The sequence below is a fragment of the Denticeps clupeoides genome, chromosome 2 (assembly GCF_900700375.1).
Source record: "Denticeps clupeoides chromosome 2, fDenClu1.1, whole genome shotgun sequence".
Taxonomy (NCBI): domain Eukaryota; kingdom Metazoa; phylum Chordata; class Actinopteri; order Clupeiformes; family Denticipitidae; genus Denticeps; species Denticeps clupeoides.
Genome location: NC_041708.1, coordinates 38,179,457 through 38,199,795, shown reverse-complemented (window position 1 = coordinate 38,199,795; position 20,339 = coordinate 38,179,457). Strand labels below are relative to the sequence as shown.

Below are 20,339 nucleotides of genomic sequence, written 5' to 3'. Positions count from 1 at the left end.
GTTGGAAGAAAAAAAAAGATGATCCCATCCCGGAGTGGCCCTGGCAACTGTCACGGCTGGAGACAAAGGAAGACAAAGTTCATGGGACTTCACCTCGTAACCCCTGAGGAACTAATTCTCCAGAAGCTGCAACCAAGGACAATAAAGAAGACACAGCAGCGCAGTCAACGTTTCTCCAGCGGCGTCCTGGAAACGATTCTAACTGTCACACAGTCTCACTTACAGACGTGCTTAATGACATTTTTACCTAATTAAGTACCCTCATTAGCTATGCATAATTAAAATATGTGCTGCTGCGTTGCGTGCTGCTCCTCGGCCACCAGCAACCAGTCCTGTCCACTAGTCAAAATGTCAGCAACCGCACTCCTGTTTTCTATTTCTGCCCCATCGGACATTTTGGTGTTGCCGCGATGTCAATAACCGCGATCATTCCACATGGACCAGACGAGTGCACAAATCCTGTTAATTATACTACGCATTTGCATGCTCATGTAAGCATCTAAAAAGCAAGGATGCCATATTTGAGAGCACATTATGTTTGTGGTTTTGTGGAGAAGTGGGGTATTAAAATTTCAATTAAAGATTTTGAATTTGAAGTCATTTAATACTCATTTAATATTCTTTGTAAAGAACAAATTGTAAAAACTGAAGTAAGCTTAATCACCTGACAACTTGTTTGCATTTTAACCATCTCCTTTATGTGACTTGTCCATGTGCAAATAAAGGTAAAAAAAAAAAGTGTATGTGTGTGTGTGTGTGTGTGTGTGTGTGTGTGTGTGTGTGTGTGTGTGTGTGATTGAGTGTGTGTGTGTGTGTGTGTGTGAGTGTGTGTGAGTGTGTAAGTGTATGTGTGAGTGTGTGTGTGTGATTAGTGTGTGAGTGTGTGTGTGTGAGTGTGTGTGTGTGTGTGTGTGTGAGTGTGTGTGTGTGATTGAGTGTGTTGTGGGTGTGTGTGTGTGTGTAGTGTATGTGTGAGTGTGTGTGTGATTGAGTGTGTGTGTGAGTGTGTGTGTGTGTAAGTATGTGTGTGAGTGTGTGTGTGAGTGTGTGTGTGTGTTGTGTGTGAGTGGTGTGTGTGGTGTGTGTTGGTGTGTGTGTGATTGAGTGTGTGGTGTGTATGAGTGTGTGTGTGTGTGTGTGTGTGTGTGTGATTGAGTGTCTGTGTGTCTGTGTGTGTGGTGTGATTGGTGTGTGTGAGTGTGGTGTGTGTGTGTGGTGTGTGTGATTGAGTGTCTGTGTGTGTGTGTGTGTGTGAGTGTGTGTGAGTGTGTGTGTGTGTGTGATTGAGTGTGTGTGTGTGTGTGTGTGATTGAGTGTGTGTGTGTGGTGTGTGATTGAGTGTGTGTGTGTGTGTGTGTGTGAGTGTGTGTGTGTGTGGTGGGTGAGTGTTGTGAGTGTGTGTGTGTGTGTGTGTGTGTGATTGAGTGTTGTGTGTGTGTGTGTGTTTGTGTGTATGTGTGAGTGTGTGTGTGTGTGTGTTGTGTGAGTGTGTTTGTGATTGAGTGTGTGTGTGTGTGTGTGTGGTGTGTGTGTGTGTATTGTGTGTGTGTGTGTGTGTTGTGTGTGTGTGTGTTTGATGTGTGTGTGTGTGTGTTTCGTGTGTGTGTGTTGTAAGTGTAGTGTGTGTGTGTGTGTGTGATTGTGGTGTGTCTGTTTGTGTGTAGTGTAGTGTATTGTGTGTGTGTGTGTGTGATTGAGTGTGTGTGTGTGTGTGTGTGTGATTGAGTGTGTGTGTGTGTGTGTGTGATTGAGTGTGTGTGTGTGTGTGTGTGAACCTACTGGACATGTAAGAGGCCACGAACCCCCCGGCGCTGACTGTACTGTCCGTACGTAGTTTTACGTACAGCTGCTCCCGGCTGGAGTAGATGGTTGGAGGTGCTTGATTTCCACACAGTCTGGCCAGTTCCGGAGCGTTAGTGCTGTTCCCATCATGCACCTGGTTCAAGACGTACGGCGGAAACGAAGTGAGTTGAAACGTTTGCAGACGCCGGGTAACACCAGCCCGGTACTCACGGCCAGGTAGTCGTAGGAGCAGATGGAGCTGCTCTCCAGGTGGAAATCTGCGATGTTCAGCTGCAGGCGACTGCCGCCATTGGTCCGGATCAGCCAGTAGCACTCGGAGTTGGGGTGATAGGGCAGCGGGTAGTTTGGGGAAGTGAAGCTTCCACTGGAGGTGGTCAGAGTTCCTCCACAGCCTGAAGGGGTTGAAAATCCATCAAATCAAGGTTCTCCCACCATGGACAATGATTATTCCATAAAGTGCAGCAGACCACACCCACGTACCTGTCTCTGTACCATCCCAGTGTGCGTGGAAGCCCCGGCGTGTGACGATGCTGTCAGAGTAGAACTTGATCCACAATTGGTTGCTATGGGATATCATCACAGGTGGCTTCTGGGCCGCACAGTAACGACCAATCAGTGGAGATGTTTCATAACCTCCATCCCTGTTGGAGATGCATTGCATGATGATTGGACAGTAAAGCTTAGCGTAGCTCTGCTACATCGTCTGAAGCGATGAAGGTCTGGTGCTGTAGGTTCACCTGATCTCCACGTAGTCGAGGTTACAGCTGGGCGGCGAGCCCTCCAGATCAAAGTCGGTGAAGTTCAGCATGATCTGCTTGTTGAGCTCCATGACGATCCTGTAGATGCACTCCCGGCTGTTGGGGTAGTTGTTGGGGTAGTTGGGGGAGGTCAGTTCTCCGGTGGGTGTGGTGAAGACCTCACTGCAGTCTGGGGTTGGAGAGGAACGTGAGGTAAATGCAGCACAGACAGACACAGGCCAGAGTGAATCTGGGATGCTCTACCTGTACTGGCGTCGATTGACACATAGTTGGCAGTGAAGCCCTCAGTGGCCATGCCGATGTCAGACACAAACAGGACGGTCATCAGGCTGTCTGAGCTGGTCAGAGAAGGAGGTGCTGACCGTCCACAGTACCTGTAGATGAGATAAAGGTTCAAATCGGAACGCTTTCACTCAGTCGGCTTCTGCAAACTGCAAAGAGTGAAACTTGGAGTATCGGTATTTAAATCCATTTGGAATGATCGCGGTTATTGACGCGGCAACACCAAAATGTTCGATGGGGCAGAAATAGAAAATAGTAGTGTGGTTGCTGACATTTTGACAAGTGGACGAAAGACACAGTATCAGACACAGTATCAGTATTTAAATCCAGACTAAAAACCTACAGTCTAGCCTTAAAGAACACTCTCCTATCCACTAGTAATGCTGCAGAAGTTAGTGTCGCCGGAAAAGTCTGGTTCTCTGTTCAGTTACTGTCATTTGTTGCCACACACTGCTCCCCGGGCGCCTGTCATGGTGCCCACTGCTCACCAAGGGTGATGGTTAAATACAGAGGACACATTTCATTGTGTCACCATGTGCTCTGCTGCAGTGTTTCACAATGATAATCACTTCACCTTCACTTTTGCTTTGTGACAATGTACATTGTCAATGTAAATAATGATTGATTGATTGAAATCAAACACACTGAAGTGAACCTTTAGTATCTGGCTACACTGACACTTGTCAACTGCACAGTTGTGTTGTTCTGATGGTGACGATCACGTCACTCAGTACCTTCCCAGCAGAGTCCCTGTCTGGACGGTGCCGTTGTCATAGACCTCCACGTAGTCGTAGTTACAGTTGAAATGGAACTCCAGGTTGAAGGTGATGAATGACAGCCGGATGATGTTGCCGGGGGCGACGGAGATGTACCAGGTGCAGTTAGTTCCGTGAGGGTAGGGGGACGGGTGGCCGGGGCTGTTGAAGGTGCCGCTGGGCTCAGTGAGGGTGTCACCACAACCTTGGAAAGAGGCCAGTAACATGTCATAAATCACACAGAGTCATTATAGGGAATAATCATAAGGAGTTGTTTTGGGACAACAACAACAATAATACTCCCTTACAGTGTTTTATGTATAAATGCACTAAATATGCTATTCCATGTGTTAACTTTAAACAAGAATCTGAAGAAATCAGCTACTGACAAGATAAATATATGTACTCTGAAGACGTTTTAAGTGAAGATTGTGGGTGTAGGGGAAGGTGACCAGAACGTCTAGGGCTTCTGGACTGTAAAAATCTCACCCTCAGCCACAGATGAATACTCTGCCGTGAAGCCATGGTTGCTGACCGAGGCGTCTGTTTGGAAGCGGATGTACATAGACCTCTGGGTTGACTGGATCATCGCCGGCATGTTTGTCCCACAGTAGCGGCCAATCATGGGGGAGCTGGAAGATGCCCCATCTCGAATCTATTGTACAAACAGTTTAGAGCCATGAACCAAGTTCTGTTTTAGAAGATCAGGGTGCTCAATATACACGGTATCATCTGAAGTTGACCGTATCATTGAGAACACAAGTCGTACCTCCACATAGTCAAAGGCGCATCCAGAGCCGCTCTCCACATCGAAGCTGAGGAAGGTGAGGGTAACGGCGTAGCCGGGCGGCTGGTTGATGACCCACTCACACACCTTGTTGTGAGGGTAGGCGTTGGGGTGGTACGGGGAGCGGATCTGCCCGGTGCCCGACAGGGTTCCACCACATGCTGGGGTGGGGTGGTTGAACATAGAACACTCAGACGTTGAAGAATCTGAGAGGAATCATCTGACAATCGTGGGATACTTACCCAGCATATAAACGGCTCTGAATCCAGCCTTGGAGACCGATTCGTCCGATTTGAAGCGGATCCACAGGCTGTTGGAGGTGGAGGTGATGGGGGCTGGTAGCATGGACCCACAGTACTTTCCAAACAGGGCATCGGTCTCAGCTGAACCGTCGCGAACCTGAAACAGGTTTGGACACAAATTCGTTATTACCGTTCAGTAAGGGTCAAGAGTCGGCAAAGCACTTGAATCCATACACACACACACACACCTCCACATAGTCGAAGGCACAGCCGGCGTGGGTCTCCAGGTCCATGTGTGTGAAGTTGAGGGCCACGTTCTCCCCCGGGGGCAGCTGGATGACGTAGATACACTGGCGGTTGTGGGCGTAGTTATTGGGCCAGTTTGGCGAGATGATGATGCCTTCGCTCTCTGTGAAAGTCCCTCCACAGCCAGGGTCAGCTGAAAAGTATACACACTGTCTCAGAATGTCTCTGAACCTGTTACCCGGCAGGTTCTACCAATTGTCTGTGTCCCTGGGGACACTCGTCACTTCCTCTCCACAGACTCACATGGGGAGGTGGTGTAGGTGATGTGAAAACCACGGTCTCCCATGGTGTAGTCAGAGTGGAAGTGGATCCATGCGCTCGGGCCGGTGGTCCGGACAGGTGGCGGAGACCCCGAGCTGCAGAACCGTCCCAGAACAGGCGCCTCAGGCAGCAGTCCATCTCGGATCTAGAACGCAGAACATAAAGCCAAAGGTAAAAGGCGATGCTCGGTTATTAAAAGTGCCGTTCGCAGTTAACCTGCTGGCGCTCACCTCCAGGAAGTCAAAGCTACAGTCGGGATGGTGCTCCAAGCTCAGGGTTCCAAAGGCGAAAGTGATGAGGAGACCCGGGGTGACGTTCACGGTCCAGTAGCAGTCCCGGTTGGTGGGGTAGTTGCCAGGATAACCAGGAGAGTAGATAGAACCGTACGGCTCCGTCAGGTCGCCGCCACATTCTGGCGTTCTAGACTCCCAGCTGACCGTGAAGCCGCCACCGTTGTTGGAGTGATCGGAACGGAACCAGAAGTACAGGGAACTGTGGGTGCTGAGGAGCTCTGCCGGCGGGCTGCTTCCACAGTACTTTCCAATCATGTGGGCTGAAGCGCTGTCGCCGTCGTGAATCTGCAGGAAGTCGAAGCTGCAGGTGGCGCTGCTCTCCAGGTGGAAGTAGGGGAACGTGATCCTCAGAATCTGCACGAGAACGTTCACCAGGTTTTAGTATCTGCGAATTTGGCCATATATTCGTGAAGAGGACAGCAGGCCGGCGCTGACCTGGTCTGCGGCAATTCTGATGACCCAGGCACAGCTGACCATGTGATCGTACTGGTCCTCGCCAGGGTTCTGAGGATAGCTGAACGTCCCCGATGGACCCGTGAGAACCCCGCCACACGCTGCAACACCCAACAAGAACAACAGTAATTAACCCGACTTCGTTATTCCACAGTCGTAAAGTGATAAATATGAGATGCGATTAGTCAGTGGCGGTGTTCTGGCCGCACCCTGCTGCGGCGTCTGGCACTGCGGGCCGGTCCACTGTGAGGTGCAGGTGCAGGTGTAGCCGTTGACGCCATCGGCGCATGTCCCGCCGTTCTGGCAGGGGTTGCTGGCGCACTCGTTGACGTTACTGTCACAGTTGGTCCCGGCCCAACCGGGATCACATATGCAGATGTAACCAGAGGTGGTGCTCTGAGACACAAAACAGTTCAGATCAGACTGCCAGAATTCCGTTTTTGGTCTTTCACAACAGTGACCGAGTCTAATGGCTTCGGCCAATCATCAGTCTCATCCCTGCATGTCATTAGGGAGGATTATGTCATTTATTTTCACGGCATTAACCGGACCTGTTACGCCCCTGGACGTATGCTCCCATGTTCTGTGTGTCTGGCTGTGTTTTTGGGTCCTGTCTCTTTTAAGTGAACTTCGTGGGAGGAGTTGAAGCCTACCAGCTGCCTATTGGTCACCTCCACCTATATAAAGAGACTTTGGATGGTGTTCTGGAGGTCCCCAGGGTCTGCTAGGCCCTTACTCTTTTGGGAGGTACCAAGGGTCCACAGAGATCTGCTAGGATCTCTGTTGGGGATTTCATTAGTGTATGTTGTTGCATTGTGTGATAGACCCTTTGTTGTTAGCCTGTGTTAGCTTTATGTGCCCTTTTTGTGAACTTGTGCGTGTTTGAGTTGTCCCTGCTGGACCGTCCCTTCCTTCAGGCTGTACTGATGTTGGTTAGCTGTGCTGCGTCCGCTGTTTTATTGTACCTGTTAGCTCACTGTTAATAAAAGCACTTTGTTCGGTTGTGTGTGTAACAGTGGACGTCCTCCTCTCCACACCCTTGTCGTGTTTCTCAGACCCCCTAGACTTAGTGAATGTAACAGACGCCTTCAGCCACGTGTCTGTAGTATTCGGGCTCCTCCACCACACTCACCACACACTGGCCGTTGGCACACGGGTCGTTGGTCTGACAGACGTCGCTGACTTGGCTGCAGCCGCCGGGTCCGTGGCCGCTGCCGGTGTAGCCAGGAGGACAGGTGCAAATGGGGATGTTACTGCCTGCGGGCAAGATCAGCGTTTCTAAAATCGCTCCTGTTTAGAACAGTGTGCAGTTAAGCTGTAAATTCCAACCATAATCTCTTAATGGCCCCGTAACGAGCGACAGTAAAACCAGGGTAAAATGCTACTGTAAGTGGTTTTGAGAGGGCGTGGAGAGTGTGTGTGTGTGTGTGTGTGTGCACCTGGAACCGAAGTGCAGGTTGCCAGTGGGAAACAACCTCCGTTGTTGGTGCTGCAGATGTCGGCCTGTGTGCAGGTCTTCCCATCGCCCTCGTACCCTGAACAACAGAAACCAATCAGATCGCCAGCCTGGATGCCACAGACTCCACCCCAGAGATGGAGAAGGTTCCACGTTCTCCACGACTTCATTAACTGTAAGCCCTCTCATTACTTTGGGATTTATAGTTGCAAGTCAGCAGGGCGTCTTACACCCCGGGAAAACTGAGCTCACCAGGAGGACACTGTCCACAGTGAAATGAGCCCATGGTGTTGAGACAGGGCACCAGTGGGGCGGTGGAGCAGCCACCGTTGTTGGTGGCGCACTCGTCCACATCACGACAGCTGTAGCCGTTTCCCTGCCAACCTGTCACACGATTAGAGAACATATCACGAAAATGTGAAATACAGTACAGGCCAAAAGTTTGAACACACCATCTCATTCAACGTGTTTTCTTTATTTTCATGACCATTTATGTTGGTAGATTCTCTCTGAAGGCATCAAAACTATAAATGAACACATGTGGAGTTAAGTTCATAACTCCACATGTGTTCATTCATAGTTTTGATGCCTTCATTGAGAATCTACCAACGTAAATGGTCATGAAGATAAAGAAAACACATCGAATGAGATGGTGTGTTCAAACTTTTGGCCTGTACTGTACACGAAGCAACAGCCAACTTTACCAAAACAAGGAGTTCATATTGGAAAAATGGAATGGAAACAAAACAAAAAAAACATCCTGACAATTTTGATTTTGATCATTTTTTAGTCATGAAGTACATGCTCCATGTTTCAGGCAGTTTGTGTTTGATTCTTTTCATTGGAAGAAGATTAAAGCTTGAAGGACACCTCAGTGTGAACATGATGAAGACCATTTAATTTGGGCATGACAGAAAACACAAAAATCATTTGTTTATGTAATGATGTGATAACCTGCCGATTCATGCGTTAGTTTGTGACTATTTTGGTCTGTAGTTTTGGTCTGTTCGGCATAGCTGAATGCTGCCATGGTTATAAAGGAAATATCCCTCTTTCATATCGTCTGTAAGCCCCGACCAGGCCAGACCACGTCCCACTTGATCCACGTCTCTGGAAGCTTCTCCGTACCTGGCGGGCAGGCGCCGCAGTAGAAGGAGCCGGGGGTGTTGAAGCAGTCCACGGGCGGGTTGGTGGAGCAGGGCTTGTTGGGTAAACCGCACTCGTCCAGGTCGGCCGTACAGGACGGGCTATCGGTCGGCGACGTCCACCCAGCGTCACAGATGCACTTGTACTTAGGCTGGGGGGGCGGGGACAGTCCAGAAATTCTGAATGCTGTGATAATGGTTTAGAGGGGTGGAGCTACGCCGCCCAGTTTACCTGGTTGGGCGTGACCCGGTCCGAGTCGATGCACAGCCCGTGCACACAGAGGTCCTGGCTTCCTCCGGCACAGTCGTCATAGCGAGAGGTGCAGTGTGGGCCGTACCACTCCGGGGGGCAGGTGCAGCTGGAGGGTGGGTGACAGGGGACGGGTGAGTGACGGGCCGCCAGTGACAGGAAGATCGGCCGCACCGTACCAACCTGTACGAGCCGGGGGTGTTGACACACGTCGCCCCGTTCTGGCAGCCTAGTGGTGTTCCGGCATAAATCTGACATTCGTTCACGTCCACCGCACAGGTGGGACCCTACACAGGTACACACACACACACACACACACTGAAATCTAGCATCTTGTAACCTGTGCTTCTCTAGCTGGGAACGTAAAAAAACCATGTCACCGACAGGGTGACGCGTGGTGACGCCCGTCATGCACCGACCTGCCAGTTATGTGGACAGATGCAGTGAAAAGAGTCCAGCAGGTTGAGGCACGTTCCTGCGTTCTGACAGGGGTTACTGTTGCAGGTCTTCTTCTCCATCGTCTGGGGACAGAACGTGGATTTAACCCGCAACGTCCTTTAAGAAACAGGGTTTTATGAACTACAAGACGCTGTGAAACCTTCTACCTGCTCGATCGTCTGCACCTTCGTTTCCAGCGTGGAGACCTGAAAGTGAACTCTGTATAAACGGTGTGTTTATGGTGTATTTACAACGCTTGGAGGAAACGGCTACTCACGCGCTGCTTGACTTGGTCCAGCTGCTGCACCAGGTCAGATGGTGGCCCGCTGTTCTTCAAACTGTCAATATCGTCCTTATTTATTTTCACCTGCAGCGAAGGGACAACCGCTGAGTTGACCTTTAACCCCATGAGACGGGAGGTTTGGGGATGATCTTACCTGACCCATGGCCTGTATGAGGTCCTCAGACCCCACCTTGACGCTCCCTGAGCCACTCAGCTGAAAGCGGATGTCCCTGTGATCTCCAGGCGTGAAAATGAGGTGACCGTTTTCTGACGCCATTCGTGGCCTTTTACGCATTAAAAAAAATCATCAGGCCAATCAGAACATCAGAAACTGGTCTATACGCGACCGGCGAACTCAAATCCCACCAGCAACACCTGAAGTGTTCATTTACCTCATTTAAAGCTGAAAGAACTTGAATTATGGAATCTACACTGCAGATTCCGGACATTTAAATACATTAGAGACCTTTGATCTTTATAAACCGATTTTATGACCCTCAGCTGAAGATTTACATACAGCGAGAGTTTTTATAACGTTATGAGCCTGGATCAGCAGTTTGGAGACGTCTCAGTACGTGGCTGGTGAAAACGTGTCATCAGTACCGGGTTAAGACAGGTAAAAAATTAACATTTCAGAACGAACATGTTAATATTTGTTTTATATCCTGTTAGCAAACAAGTTCTTTTTCCTTTAAACTCATTAGATGTGACAGTTATCAACATTAAATATTATTAAATATTATTAAATATTAATGCAAGGCACCCACTGGCTGCTGCTGACGTCCCTCTTGCTGCGACCCTCAGCTTCTTCTCCGTGGCCACAGTGGAGTCTGGTGAAGAAGAGGAGGAGGAGGAAGAGCGGCCAGGTAGGCCAGCGTGTCCCCGCCATGCCGAGAGCCGGTCCCGGGACGCTCGGCTGAGACTCTTCTGCAGCCGGGCACGTACGCCGCTCTAATGCCCCACCGACAGCCGCGACCTTTGCCCCCTCAACAGCGTCTAAAAGCCCCTCAGCTCCCCAGGACCGTCCCAACGTCCCAACGCTGGACGACCGAGGCAGCACGACAAGAGCGATCTTCCTCCAATTAACACGTCTCTTATGGCTCTTTACTGGCCCACAGGCGCAACCCATCACATGATTTTGGAGATCAGTAACTTCTGATCTCAGCAGTAGAACAAAAAAAAACCCACACACTTTCATTTTTCCTATAAAAACTACTTTTATTTTACACTCCTCCTACCTCGTATATACAAAAATGTCATGTAAAACAATTAAGCATTAAAAAAAATTCATCAGGCCGCATCTGAGAAGCTTCATTCGTCCATTCCTGTACAGGAACACCAGTTCCTGGGATCAGGATCGGCTGGGATCAGGACACCAGCAGTCGGATGAGTTGGGCCACCACATGAACGTTCAGGCTGTTACCCAGAACGCGGTAGCGCTGCTTCACAGACACGACATCAGGGAACGCTGAAGAAAAAGGAAAAGGCAGAATTCCTTACTTAAATATTCCACACACGTTACCTGTCTAGCGTTATCATTACTTCACGTTCAAGTTGGCTTTACTGTCATTTCAGCTACATACGTGTTAGATGAAACAACGCTTCTCTGGAACCTGGTGCTACATGTAACGTTTAAACAATACAGTAACATAACAATACAATACACTACAATACAGTAACATTATAATACAGTAACATTTAAACAATCCCTCAGCCTCATACTGACATGAGGTGACGTCCATCTGTAACAGTTAAATGGCGCGTCATTATGAACACAGTTCACTGTGATTAAATCAAATTCAAATTTTATTTGTCACATACATAGTCATACATGGTATGATATGCAGTGAAATGCTTTTTGCGACTGTACAGACCACAGTATTGCAAATATTGCAAAAATAACCAAATATTACACTTTTACGTCTTTAACATAAAATATGTGTAACAGGTAGAGATAGTGCAAAGATAAAAAAGCGCAAAGATTTTGTGCAAAGTGATTTTGTGCAAAGAGTCCAGAGTGACTGAAGGTGAAAGTGCTATGTAGTGTTGATGTTGAGAGCTCGGACAGCCTGCGGGAAGAAGCTCCTCCTCATTCTCTCTGTGTTGGACTTCAGGGAGTGAAAGCGCTTCCCTGATCGCAGCAGAGAGAAGAGTCCATTGTTGGACAGATCCAGGTGGGCCTTTCTGGCCTCTGAGAAGCTCCACCCACCAGCTCCCACGCCGCTCGCCCGCACGTTCTGAGCTTCTGGACACCGTGTGTGGACATGCACCGGCTCAGCTGGGTTTTATATATGCACATACTGGACCGGGTCCTCCGTCCGAACGGGCCCGTATATAGAACTTACTGAAGTGGTCGGGGAAGCCCATGAGGTTGGCGATCTCTCTGGGAGTGAAGTAGCGCAGCTTCAGCCCAGTCAGGCGCCTCAGCTTCTCGTCCTCGGTCTGGAGGTCCAGCGACTGAAACACGTCCTGCAACTCCGAGTCCAGACAGGACTGTAGCACGGAACCGGTCCCCTCGACGTAGTGGCCATACCTGCAGGACATACACCAGCCACACCAGGGTAAGACCACATGGAGGTTCTCCTGCTCTCGTTAAGCCTCAGCCTAAGTTCAGGAGGCATTAATAAGATCTGAAGAAGGCAGAACCTCCAGAATGCGGGGCTAAGTGATGATACCCTTTAGTGAAGCAGACGGATCTTCTGCTGCTGGGCTGGACGATGTCCAGCAGCATGGCGTAGCGCAGCAGTGTTTTTGGGGGCAGCAGGTAGCGCTCCATCTCCTCCTCTGGAACCTCCAGGAAGTCCTGAATCTTCATCACTGTCTCGTCACCATCCTGCCTCCTCTTCCTCTGCAGCTCATGGGCTGTCTCCATCTTGAAGAGGACGCTACCATCCCGGCTATTCTCTGTGCTGGGGGTGTCCGTGACCCCATCTGACCCCACTTCACAAGGCTGACTGGGACCAGAGGATTCTGGGAAACGTTCCAGGATCTGCAAAAGGACAAAAAGAAGTTCTTACAAAAGCCCCTGACGAAGATGAAGATGATCTGCCCTCGGGTCGACTCTACCTCTGAGCTGGTCGGGAAGCTGAAGGAGGTGGGCGGAGACTTCGCGAGCAGGAAATAGCGCAGTCTGGAGTTCGGGATGCCAAGCTGCCAAATTCCACAGCAGTGAAGAAAGGTCCATTCGGCTGAACACCAAGGTGGAGGATGGAGGTGAACTTACAGACGTCGGGGAGAGGAGGAACTCCTGAAAACCGTACCCACAATCCCTCAGCGTGGTCAGGAGGACGTCTCTGTAGAGAGTTTAACAAACGGGTCACTTTCCCTGCTGACAGCGAGACTCCGAGCTGCACATCTTCTCCACGAGCGGACGTGAATGGACGTGAAGGCGGTGAAGATAGGAGCCGGGTTACCTGGCAGAGGACGTCTCGAAGCCCCTGACGTTCTCCAGCAGAATGAACCGCGGCAGCTTGTTCAGCCTAAAAACAATTTAGTAAAATAAATGTAAAATCAGAGTAAACATCCAGCGTCAATTCAATGTTGGATAAAACAATTGATTTCAGTGTCCGAATGACAGGGGTACAATATACTGATATGAGCAGGTCATATCAGAGGACACGTTTCACTGTGTCACCATGTGCTGTGCTGCGGTGTTTCACTTCCACTCAGATTATTTACTTAAATGTAATGAATGTGAAGAGCAGGATCTGGACAGACCTGGGCAGAAGGTCGAGGATGTACAGGAAGCTCTTCGCTCTGTTGTCAGACACATCTCCCTGTAACCCGATTCTACACACACACACACACACACACACACACACACACCACACACACGCACCTCACTACAGAATGAATCAACAACGCAGTTATAACAACATCTAGAGGTCACACTGGAGGTCACGCGTCTTACCGTGTGAAGGGCTGGCACGGCGGGCTCATTAAAACCACGTCACACTCCAGCATGTCGAACTCGTCCAACGTCACGCCCTGGAAGAGAAACGGACACGTTTCAGCCACAAACTTCCGCTGGGGTCAGGGGACAAAGTCCTGCCTGGTTCCTGCAAGGCGTCCCAGCGCCGTGCTGACCACGCAGACGACCTTCATCCAACACTAAACCCGGCGCCGGGTTATTATTTCACCTGAAACAGGCCATTAAACCCACAACCACGGGACCGCAGGGAGTGAACTGGGTTTCCTGGCGGAGACTCACCTCGATGGTCTTGGACCACAGCGGCGTGGCGGGGAAGTTGTGCCTGTAGATCTGGTTGGCGGTCGTGTTCACGTCCACGGCAGCCACCACCTCGGCGGCCACGCCGCTCTCTGGGAAAAGGGGGACACGGGATCAGGCCCGAACAGGCCCACTCGCCGCACGAACGTACACGTGTTCTACTGCTGAGAACTTTCCAGGACCATCATCAGGTGAGCTTCACCACCATGATCTGCTGATTAAATCCTCATTATTAAACACTATAACAGACATGGTTCATTTTACAGATATAAGGGCTGTAGGTGTTGATTATTTACTCTTTATGTGTCCTTTTATTCGCCCAGTTCTTCCTCGGAGAATTGCAACACGCTTTTTTTGCCGATTAAAATGATAACGCTGGAAAATACCATTTACATTTACAGCATTTACCAGACGGCCTTATCCAGAGCGACTTACAATCAGTAGTTACAGGGACAGTCCCCCCCTGGAGACACTCAGGGTTAAGTGTCCTGCTAAGGGACACGATGGTAGTAAGTGGGGTTTGAACCTGGGTCTTCTGGTTCATAGGCGAGTGTGTTGCCCACTAGGCTACTACCGTCAGCAGAATGTGTGTTTACGGCCATAAACGTCAAGACCCGGACCGGACCGGACCGGACCGGACCGGACCGGACCGGACCGGACCGGACCGGACCGGACCGTATCGGACCCGGACCCCGCCCAGGTGCTCCTCGGGTGCCGCGTTTTACCCTTCAGCGCGTAGTGCATCCCCCCGACGCCGCTGTACAGCTCCAGGACGCGCAGCGGCGACGCGGTGGCCGCCATGGCGGCGCAGTAAACACCGAACACGTGGGCGGTCCCGCGTCCGGGCGGAAACGTGGGTTGGAGCAACGAGCGTTCCGGGGACCGAAAACAGGGACGAGCTGGAGGGTCACCGGGGCAATAAAGTGTAAGTGTAAGTGTAAAGTGTAAAGTGTAAAGTGAAGTGATTGTCACATGTGATACACAGCAGCACAGCACTCGGTGCACACAGTGAAATTTGTCCTCTGCATTTAACCATCACCCTGAGTGAGCAGTGGGCACCATGACAGGCGCCCGGGGAGCAGTGTGTGGGGACGGTGCTTTGCTCAGTGGCACCTCAGTGGCATCTTGGTGGATCGGGTTTCGAACCGGGCTGGTAGTAGCCTAGCGGGTAACACACTCGCCTATGAACCAGAAGACCCAGGTTCAAATCCCGCTTACTACTATTGTGTCCCTGAGCAAGACACTTAACCCTAAATTGCTCCAGGGAGACTGTCCCTGTAAATACTGATTGTCGCTCTGGATAAGGGCGTCTGATAAATGCCGTAAATGTAAATGTAATGAACCGGCAACCTTCTGTTTACGGGGCCGCTTCCTTAACCACTAGGCCACCACTGCCCCGCGAGTGGCCTGTGTGGGACAAGAATACAAGAGGGTGGTAGTAGCCTAGTGGGGTAACACACTTGCCTATGAACCAGAAGACCAGGTTCAAACCCCACTTACTACCATCGCGTCCCTGAGCAGGACACTTAACCCTGAGTGTCTCCAGGGGGGGACTGTCCCTGTAACTACTGATAGTAAGTTGCTCTGCATAAGGGCGTCTGGTAAATGCTGTAAATGTAAATGTAAACAACAACACTACATAGGATACTAATACACTCCATCACTTTCAATCACTTCTGGACTCAATCTCCCCAGAATCTTGCAGAAATTTTCACTTTACTTTCACTTTACTCATTTGCACACCTTCACCCTACCTGTTACACACATTTTATGTTTGCAATATATGCATATTGGTTCACTGTATACTTTCAATATTTGCAATATTGTGGTCTGTACAGTTGCTAAAGCATTTCACTGCGTATCATACCGTGTATGACTGTATGTGACAAATAAACTTTTAAATTATATGCAATATTTATTACATTCTGGTGAATGGAGGACGTATGGATGTGAAGAAGAAAGTGAAGTGATTGTCACATGTGATACACAGCAGCACAGCACACGGTGCACACAGTGAAATGTGTCCTCTGCATTTAACCCATCACCCTGACTGAGCAGTGGGCAGCCATGACAGGCGCCCGGGGAGCAGTGTGTGGGGACGGTGCTTTGCTCAGTGGCACCTCAGTGGCACCTTGGCGGATGGGGATTCGAACCGGCAACCTTCTGATTACGGGGCTGCTTCCTTAACCGCTAGGCCACCACTGACCCGTTGTATGAAAATAGAATAGATGTATGAAATAGAAGCAGAAGCAGAAACATCGGACTAAAGAGAATGCATGAATGTGCAAAATATGTTCTGTCCCACCAAATCAATTATAACAGAAAGACAAGCCAGCTTCAAACTTTGTCCACAAACAAAAAACAAGTCGTCACTTTATTTTGTGCATAGAAATCCAAAGCAGGTGATTTATTTCATGCACCAAACTGACCAGTGCCTGCCATTTTATAGACAGAACCTGTATTGGATGAAGGACAGAAAATGCCATTTTGTCCACTTTTTTCACTTTCGAAAGAAATTTTTTTGTCCATGAAAGAAGACTTTCTGACTAAATGCATTTTCGTCCAAAGAATGCATTTCGTCAAGGACAGGAAGTCATTTTGTTCACAAGATTTTTTTTTTAACGAAATAAGCAGATCTGTATTATTATGGTCTCTGTTCTTAATACGAACTGAAATGATGAGGGGCGTGGCCTGATTATGAACATTACAGAAATCTGAAAACAGAAGGAAGCACAGAGTCGAGACAACGTTATTTCTAAAGCCCTTTAACAGCAGTTGCACTGTGAAGTGAGGAGGGGCGTGGCCTGATTATGATGAGGGGCGTGGCCTGATTATGAACATTACAGAAATCTGAAGACAATAGGAGGTGCAGAGTCGAGGCAACTTTATTTCTAAAGCTCTTTAACAGCAGTTCCACTGTGAAATTATTAGGGGCGTGGCCTGATTATGATTAGGGGCGTGGCCTGATTATGAACATTACAGAAATCTGAGCACGGAGAAGGCCAGGGTGGAGGTGCAGAGTCGAGGCAACTTTATTTCTAAAGCCCTTTAACAGCAGTTCCACTGTGAAAAAGACATAAGAGGACATGCATGGAGGGTAATATATTGAGAAACACGGAGAGAAACAGAGTTTTAATCCCATGAAGATGAGTTGGCTACGGAAGTCGGTCCCTCGGTTGCGTCACTCCGGCCGCCGGCCCCGTTATAAAAGCTCCGGCGGGGGAGGGACGCGCACCGACCCCGCCGCGGAGCGCAGCATGTCGAGCCTCGGCCCCCGACACAGCTCGTCCTACCGCCGCATGTTCGGCGCGGACCGTCCCGCCTACTCGGCGCGCCAGTACGGCGGTCCGGTGCGCGCAATGCGCGGCGCGTCCCACGGTGCGTTCCACGGCGCGTCCCACGGCGCGTCCCACGGCGCGTCCCACGGCGCCTCCGCGGCCATCCTCGCCTCCAAAGGCGGCCGCCTGCGCGGCGGAGCCCCGGCGCTGGACTTCTCCCTGAGCGGCGCCATCAACTCGGAGTTCAAGGCCAGCCGCACCAGCGAGAAGGCGGAGATGCAGCACCTGAACGACCGCTTCGCCAGCTACATCGAGAAGGTGCGCCTGCTGGAGCAGCAGAACCGCATCCTGGTGGCCGAGCTGGAGCAGCTGAAGGGGACGGGCCGGACCCGGGTCGGGGACCTGTACGAGGACGAGATGCGGGACCTGCGCCGCGTGGTGGACCAGCTGAGCACGGAGAAGGCCAGGGTGGAGGTGGACAGGGAGAACTTGGGAGAAGACGTCCAGAGGCTCAGAGAAAAGTAGGCTCACGATCTGCTGGCTGTGTTCGGTGGAGGTGGGCGTGGCCCTGAAGTCACCATCTGTCCCCCTCTGTCCTCATGCAGGCTCCATGCCGAGGCTGTGCAGAGAGAAGAGGCCGAACACAACCTGCAAAGTTTCCGACAGGTACGGCACATGATCGCACACAAGAAGCCATCAGGAGGGTCTTCGTCCCCATCCCGACATGCGGTGGAAATGAGGCGTGGCCGTACCAGGGCCCGTCTGGATCCAGATAAAAAACGAGACAGTAGACATTAAAACAACCAGCATGCATTTAGAGTTATAAATACGTCATGTTAGATATGAATTATTATAAGAATAATGCAGGTAAAGGTCATCATATTCGTGTAACGTGGCAGCAGAACGGTCTGGGGTGACGGTATAATGACGAAGGTTCTAAATAAAAGTTAAATTATGTTTCTTTTGGTCTGAATATTAAGTTGTTCTTGTATTAAACTCGTACCCGTATCTGTGTGTTTGCGGATTAGGACGTGGACAACGCCTCCCTGGCACGCCTGGATCTGGAGAGGAGAGTGGAGTCTCTGCTGGAGGAGATCCTCTTCCTGAAGAAGCTGCATGAGGAGGTGTGTAGGGCCGTTGCGGCGGCCGTTACATCCAGACCACTGTTCCCCGCGATCACGCGTTAAAAGCTGGAGGACAATTAACCAACACCACCCCAAGGAAGGGGTTCAGGCCATTGACCGGGTTCCTCAAACCTCTTGCATGTCACGGAGATGAGGTGGCAGGCTGTCGTTTTCTCTGGACTTTAAACAACGTTCTCTCCATGTCTCTTTAGGAGATGGCTGAGCTCCAGTCCCAGATCCAGGAGCACCACGCTGCTCAGATCGAGGTGGAGGTGGCCAAGCCCGACCTGACTGCTGCTCTGCGTGACGTCCGGCTGCAGTACGAGACTCTGGCCACCAAGAACATCCAGGAGTCGGAGGACTGGTACAAGTCCAAGGTGACCGGAGCTTCTATGTTGGAAGAGGGCGTCTCAGCTGTGAAGATACGTCTGTTACATTTGCCCATATTTTGGTACTTTACCACTGAGACGTGTTTCGTTGGAGGTTCTAGGGACAAACAGTTACCAGCAGATCAGGGTGGGTCAGTAGCACAGACTTGTAGCTGTGATGAGGCTATACGCTTCATGAAGTTCTGAAAACCTGATGTCCATCACCACTGTGACCATGTCACAAACTTATCAGGGTAAAACATGACAGGAGGTGGAGAAGAAGAAGTAAAAAGTCCTTCTGTCTTTCTTCTGCAGTTTGCTGACCTGTCTGAAGCCGCCACTCGTAATACTGAAGCCCTCCGCCAGGCCAAGCAGGACACCAACGAGTTCCGCCGCCAGGTGCAGGTTCTCACCTGCGAGCTGGACGCTGTGAAGGGTGCGGTGAGTCTCCGCCCACCTCCAGCCACACCCACCCTGGGTAACCTCCACCTCACTCTTTTATCTGTTTCACGCAGAACGAGTCTCTGGAGTGGCAGATGCGGGAGATGGAGGAGAACTTCTCGGTGGAGGCCGGCGGCTACCAGGACCGCATCGGCCGCCTGGAGGAGGACATCCACAACATGAAGGACGAGATGGCACGCCACCTGCGCGAATACCAGGATCTGCTCAACGTCAAGATGGCGCTGGACATCGAGATCGCCACCTACAGGAAGCTGCTGGAGGGGGAGGAGAGCAGGTGGGACCCGAGCAGAACCGTTTTTTCAGAAGAAACCCGCTTCACTGTGTCTTCATCACGTCCTCTTCCTCTCTCTCAGAATCACTACTCCGGTGGCCAGCTTCACCGCGTTTAACCTGAGAGGTGAGTTTGGTGTGCAGGTCTCCCGCTTCTCCTCACACGTTTCTGTAATCCGAAGCTCTCAAAAATGCAGTGAATTAGGAAGCAGAAGCTGGAGGCCAGAAGCACAGGTCACCCCAAAACACCACGCAGCTTCCTCTGCTGCTCAGAAAAATCCTAAATAATCCAGAAATAAGGACCCAGAAGGTCCAGGTCCAGCACGGGCCTCGCTGATCAGTTGGTGGATGTAGTTTGGTAGAACTAGAGGAAAAACGTGGGTTTATAACGTCTGACTGGTCTCCACCTTCTACTGAAGAAACCATGCTGGAGAGCAGGCCAGCGATGGAGCAGTTCCAGAAGAAGGTGCTGATAAAGACCATCGAGACCCGAGATGGGGAGGTGGGTGGAGTTGAATTTATTTCTTCTGCTTGACCTGAGTTTCGGTTCCCACCCGTGTTTATCTTCTCTGGAGACCAGGTGATCACCGAGTCCACTCAGCACCACGGCGAGCTGGAATGAGCGTCTGGAGCTCTAGAAGCTCTTCAGTAAATATAAAGCTTTATAAAGTGCCTTTTTGAAGCAGCTCTACTCGACGTTCCTGTTCACCACACAGTCACTAGTTTACACTTCTGCCAGTTAAAGGTTTTTATGATGTTCTGACTGTCCAGATGGATGGAAAGCTTGTGTTGTTGTGTGTTCACACCCAGAACAATAAAACTTAATGAAAGTCCTTCCTCTGCTCTGACATGGTTATTGTGTGTGTGGATGTATAAATTGTAAAAACCACCATTAAAATGTAAAGATCGCCTAAAAAGCCGCAAATAAGCGTAGAACCTTGTCTGCTCTTGGCTTTGGAGGGACGGGGGGGTGATGGTGTCTGCACCCGAACTCATTCCTCATCCATCCGCTACTTACACCCAAGTGTTAAGTGTCTTTTATTCTTGGCCCCAGAGCAGCTTTCCTGGGCAAGAAATATAAAACTAGTGGAGTAATA

At 50.4% G+C, this 20,339-nt stretch overlaps 3 protein-coding genes and 1 long non-coding RNA gene across 8 annotated transcripts in view; 2 read left to right on the top strand and 2 right to left on the bottom strand.

Annotated features, from left to right (window-relative positions):
• The window catches only part of cubn (cubilin (intrinsic factor-cobalamin receptor)), a 31,563-nt gene extending 20,925 nt beyond the window's left edge, over positions 1-10,638 (bottom strand). Inside the window, exons 1-25 of the mRNA XM_028959266.1 lie at positions 10,280-10,638; positions 9,667-9,796; positions 9,507-9,596; positions 9,397-9,435; positions 9,211-9,312; positions 8,975-9,078; positions 8,774-8,900; positions 8,525-8,693; positions 7,649-7,780; positions 7,380-7,475; positions 7,073-7,197; positions 6,150-6,336; positions 5,923-6,041; positions 5,425-5,841; positions 5,177-5,339; positions 4,876-5,066; positions 4,628-4,784; positions 4,368-4,546; positions 4,088-4,253; positions 3,578-3,803; positions 2,805-2,935; positions 2,541-2,730; positions 2,284-2,444; positions 2,014-2,195; positions 1,780-1,936 (exon numbers count right to left, since the gene is read on the bottom strand). Of these exons, the coding sequence (XP_028815099.1) occupies positions 1,780-1,936; positions 2,014-2,195; positions 2,284-2,444; positions 2,541-2,730; positions 2,805-2,935; positions 3,578-3,803; positions 4,088-4,253; positions 4,368-4,546; positions 4,628-4,784; positions 4,876-5,066; positions 5,177-5,339; positions 5,425-5,841; positions 5,923-6,041; positions 6,150-6,336; positions 7,073-7,197; positions 7,380-7,475; positions 7,649-7,780; positions 8,525-8,693; positions 8,774-8,900; positions 8,975-9,078; positions 9,211-9,312; positions 9,397-9,435; positions 9,507-9,596; positions 9,667-9,796; positions 10,280-10,401 (3,862 nt within the window). The 5' untranslated portion in view covers positions 10,402-10,638. The remainder of the gene's footprint in view (positions 1-1,779; positions 1,937-2,013; positions 2,196-2,283; positions 2,445-2,540; positions 2,731-2,804; positions 2,936-3,577; positions 3,804-4,087; positions 4,254-4,367; positions 4,547-4,627; positions 4,785-4,875; positions 5,067-5,176; positions 5,340-5,424; positions 5,842-5,922; positions 6,042-6,149; positions 6,337-7,072; positions 7,198-7,379; positions 7,476-7,648; positions 7,781-8,524; positions 8,694-8,773; positions 8,901-8,974; positions 9,079-9,210; positions 9,313-9,396; positions 9,436-9,506; positions 9,597-9,666; positions 9,797-10,279) is intronic.
• Positions 8,950-10,803, top strand: LOC114767522 (uncharacterized). Its single transcript, XR_003742953.1, has 5 exons — positions 8,950-9,070; positions 9,296-9,459; positions 9,603-9,768; positions 10,014-10,128; positions 10,317-10,803. It is a non-coding gene; the product is annotated as an uncharacterized LOC114767522 (long non-coding RNA).
• Positions 10,705-14,564, bottom strand: trdmt1 (tRNA aspartic acid methyltransferase 1). 4 transcript variants are annotated; one of them, XM_028959366.1, is made up of 10 exons: positions 14,466-14,564; positions 13,723-13,832; positions 13,423-13,499; positions 13,230-13,301; positions 12,926-12,991; positions 12,736-12,805; positions 12,579-12,662; positions 12,188-12,501; positions 11,858-12,045; positions 10,705-10,980 (listed from the first exon to the last, which is right to left on the bottom strand). In XM_028959366.1, exons 1-10 carry the CDS (start codon positions 14,539-14,541, stop codon positions 10,880-10,882), a joined length of 1,158 nt encoding a protein of 385 aa, XP_028815199.1. In that variant the 5' UTR covers positions 14,542-14,564; the 3' UTR covers positions 10,705-10,879. The 4 variants fall into 4 exon arrangements, with proteins under 4 accessions (XP_028815199.1, XP_028815217.1, XP_028815225.1 ...); XM_028959384.1 differs by having other exon boundaries at positions 13,723-13,951; positions 14,466-14,556; XM_028959392.1 differs by having other exon boundaries at positions 14,176-14,553.
• Positions 14,565-15,845: 1,281 nt separating this feature from the next.
• Positions 15,846-20,075, top strand: vim (vimentin). Of its 2 annotated transcripts, XM_028959354.1 has the most exons (10): positions 15,846-17,104; positions 17,141-17,539; positions 17,624-17,684; positions 18,047-18,142; positions 18,355-18,519; positions 18,826-18,951; positions 19,026-19,246; positions 19,326-19,369; positions 19,662-19,744; positions 19,823-20,075. In XM_028959354.1, exons 1-10 carry the CDS (start codon positions 16,881-16,883, stop codon positions 19,862-19,864), a joined length of 1,461 nt encoding a protein of 486 aa, XP_028815187.1. In that variant the 5' UTR covers positions 15,846-16,880; the 3' UTR covers positions 19,865-20,075. The 2 variants fall into 2 exon arrangements, with proteins under 2 accessions (XP_028815187.1, XP_028815179.1); XM_028959346.1 differs by having other exon boundaries at positions 15,846-17,539.
• The last annotated feature ends 264 nt before the right edge of the window (positions 20,076-20,339 follow it).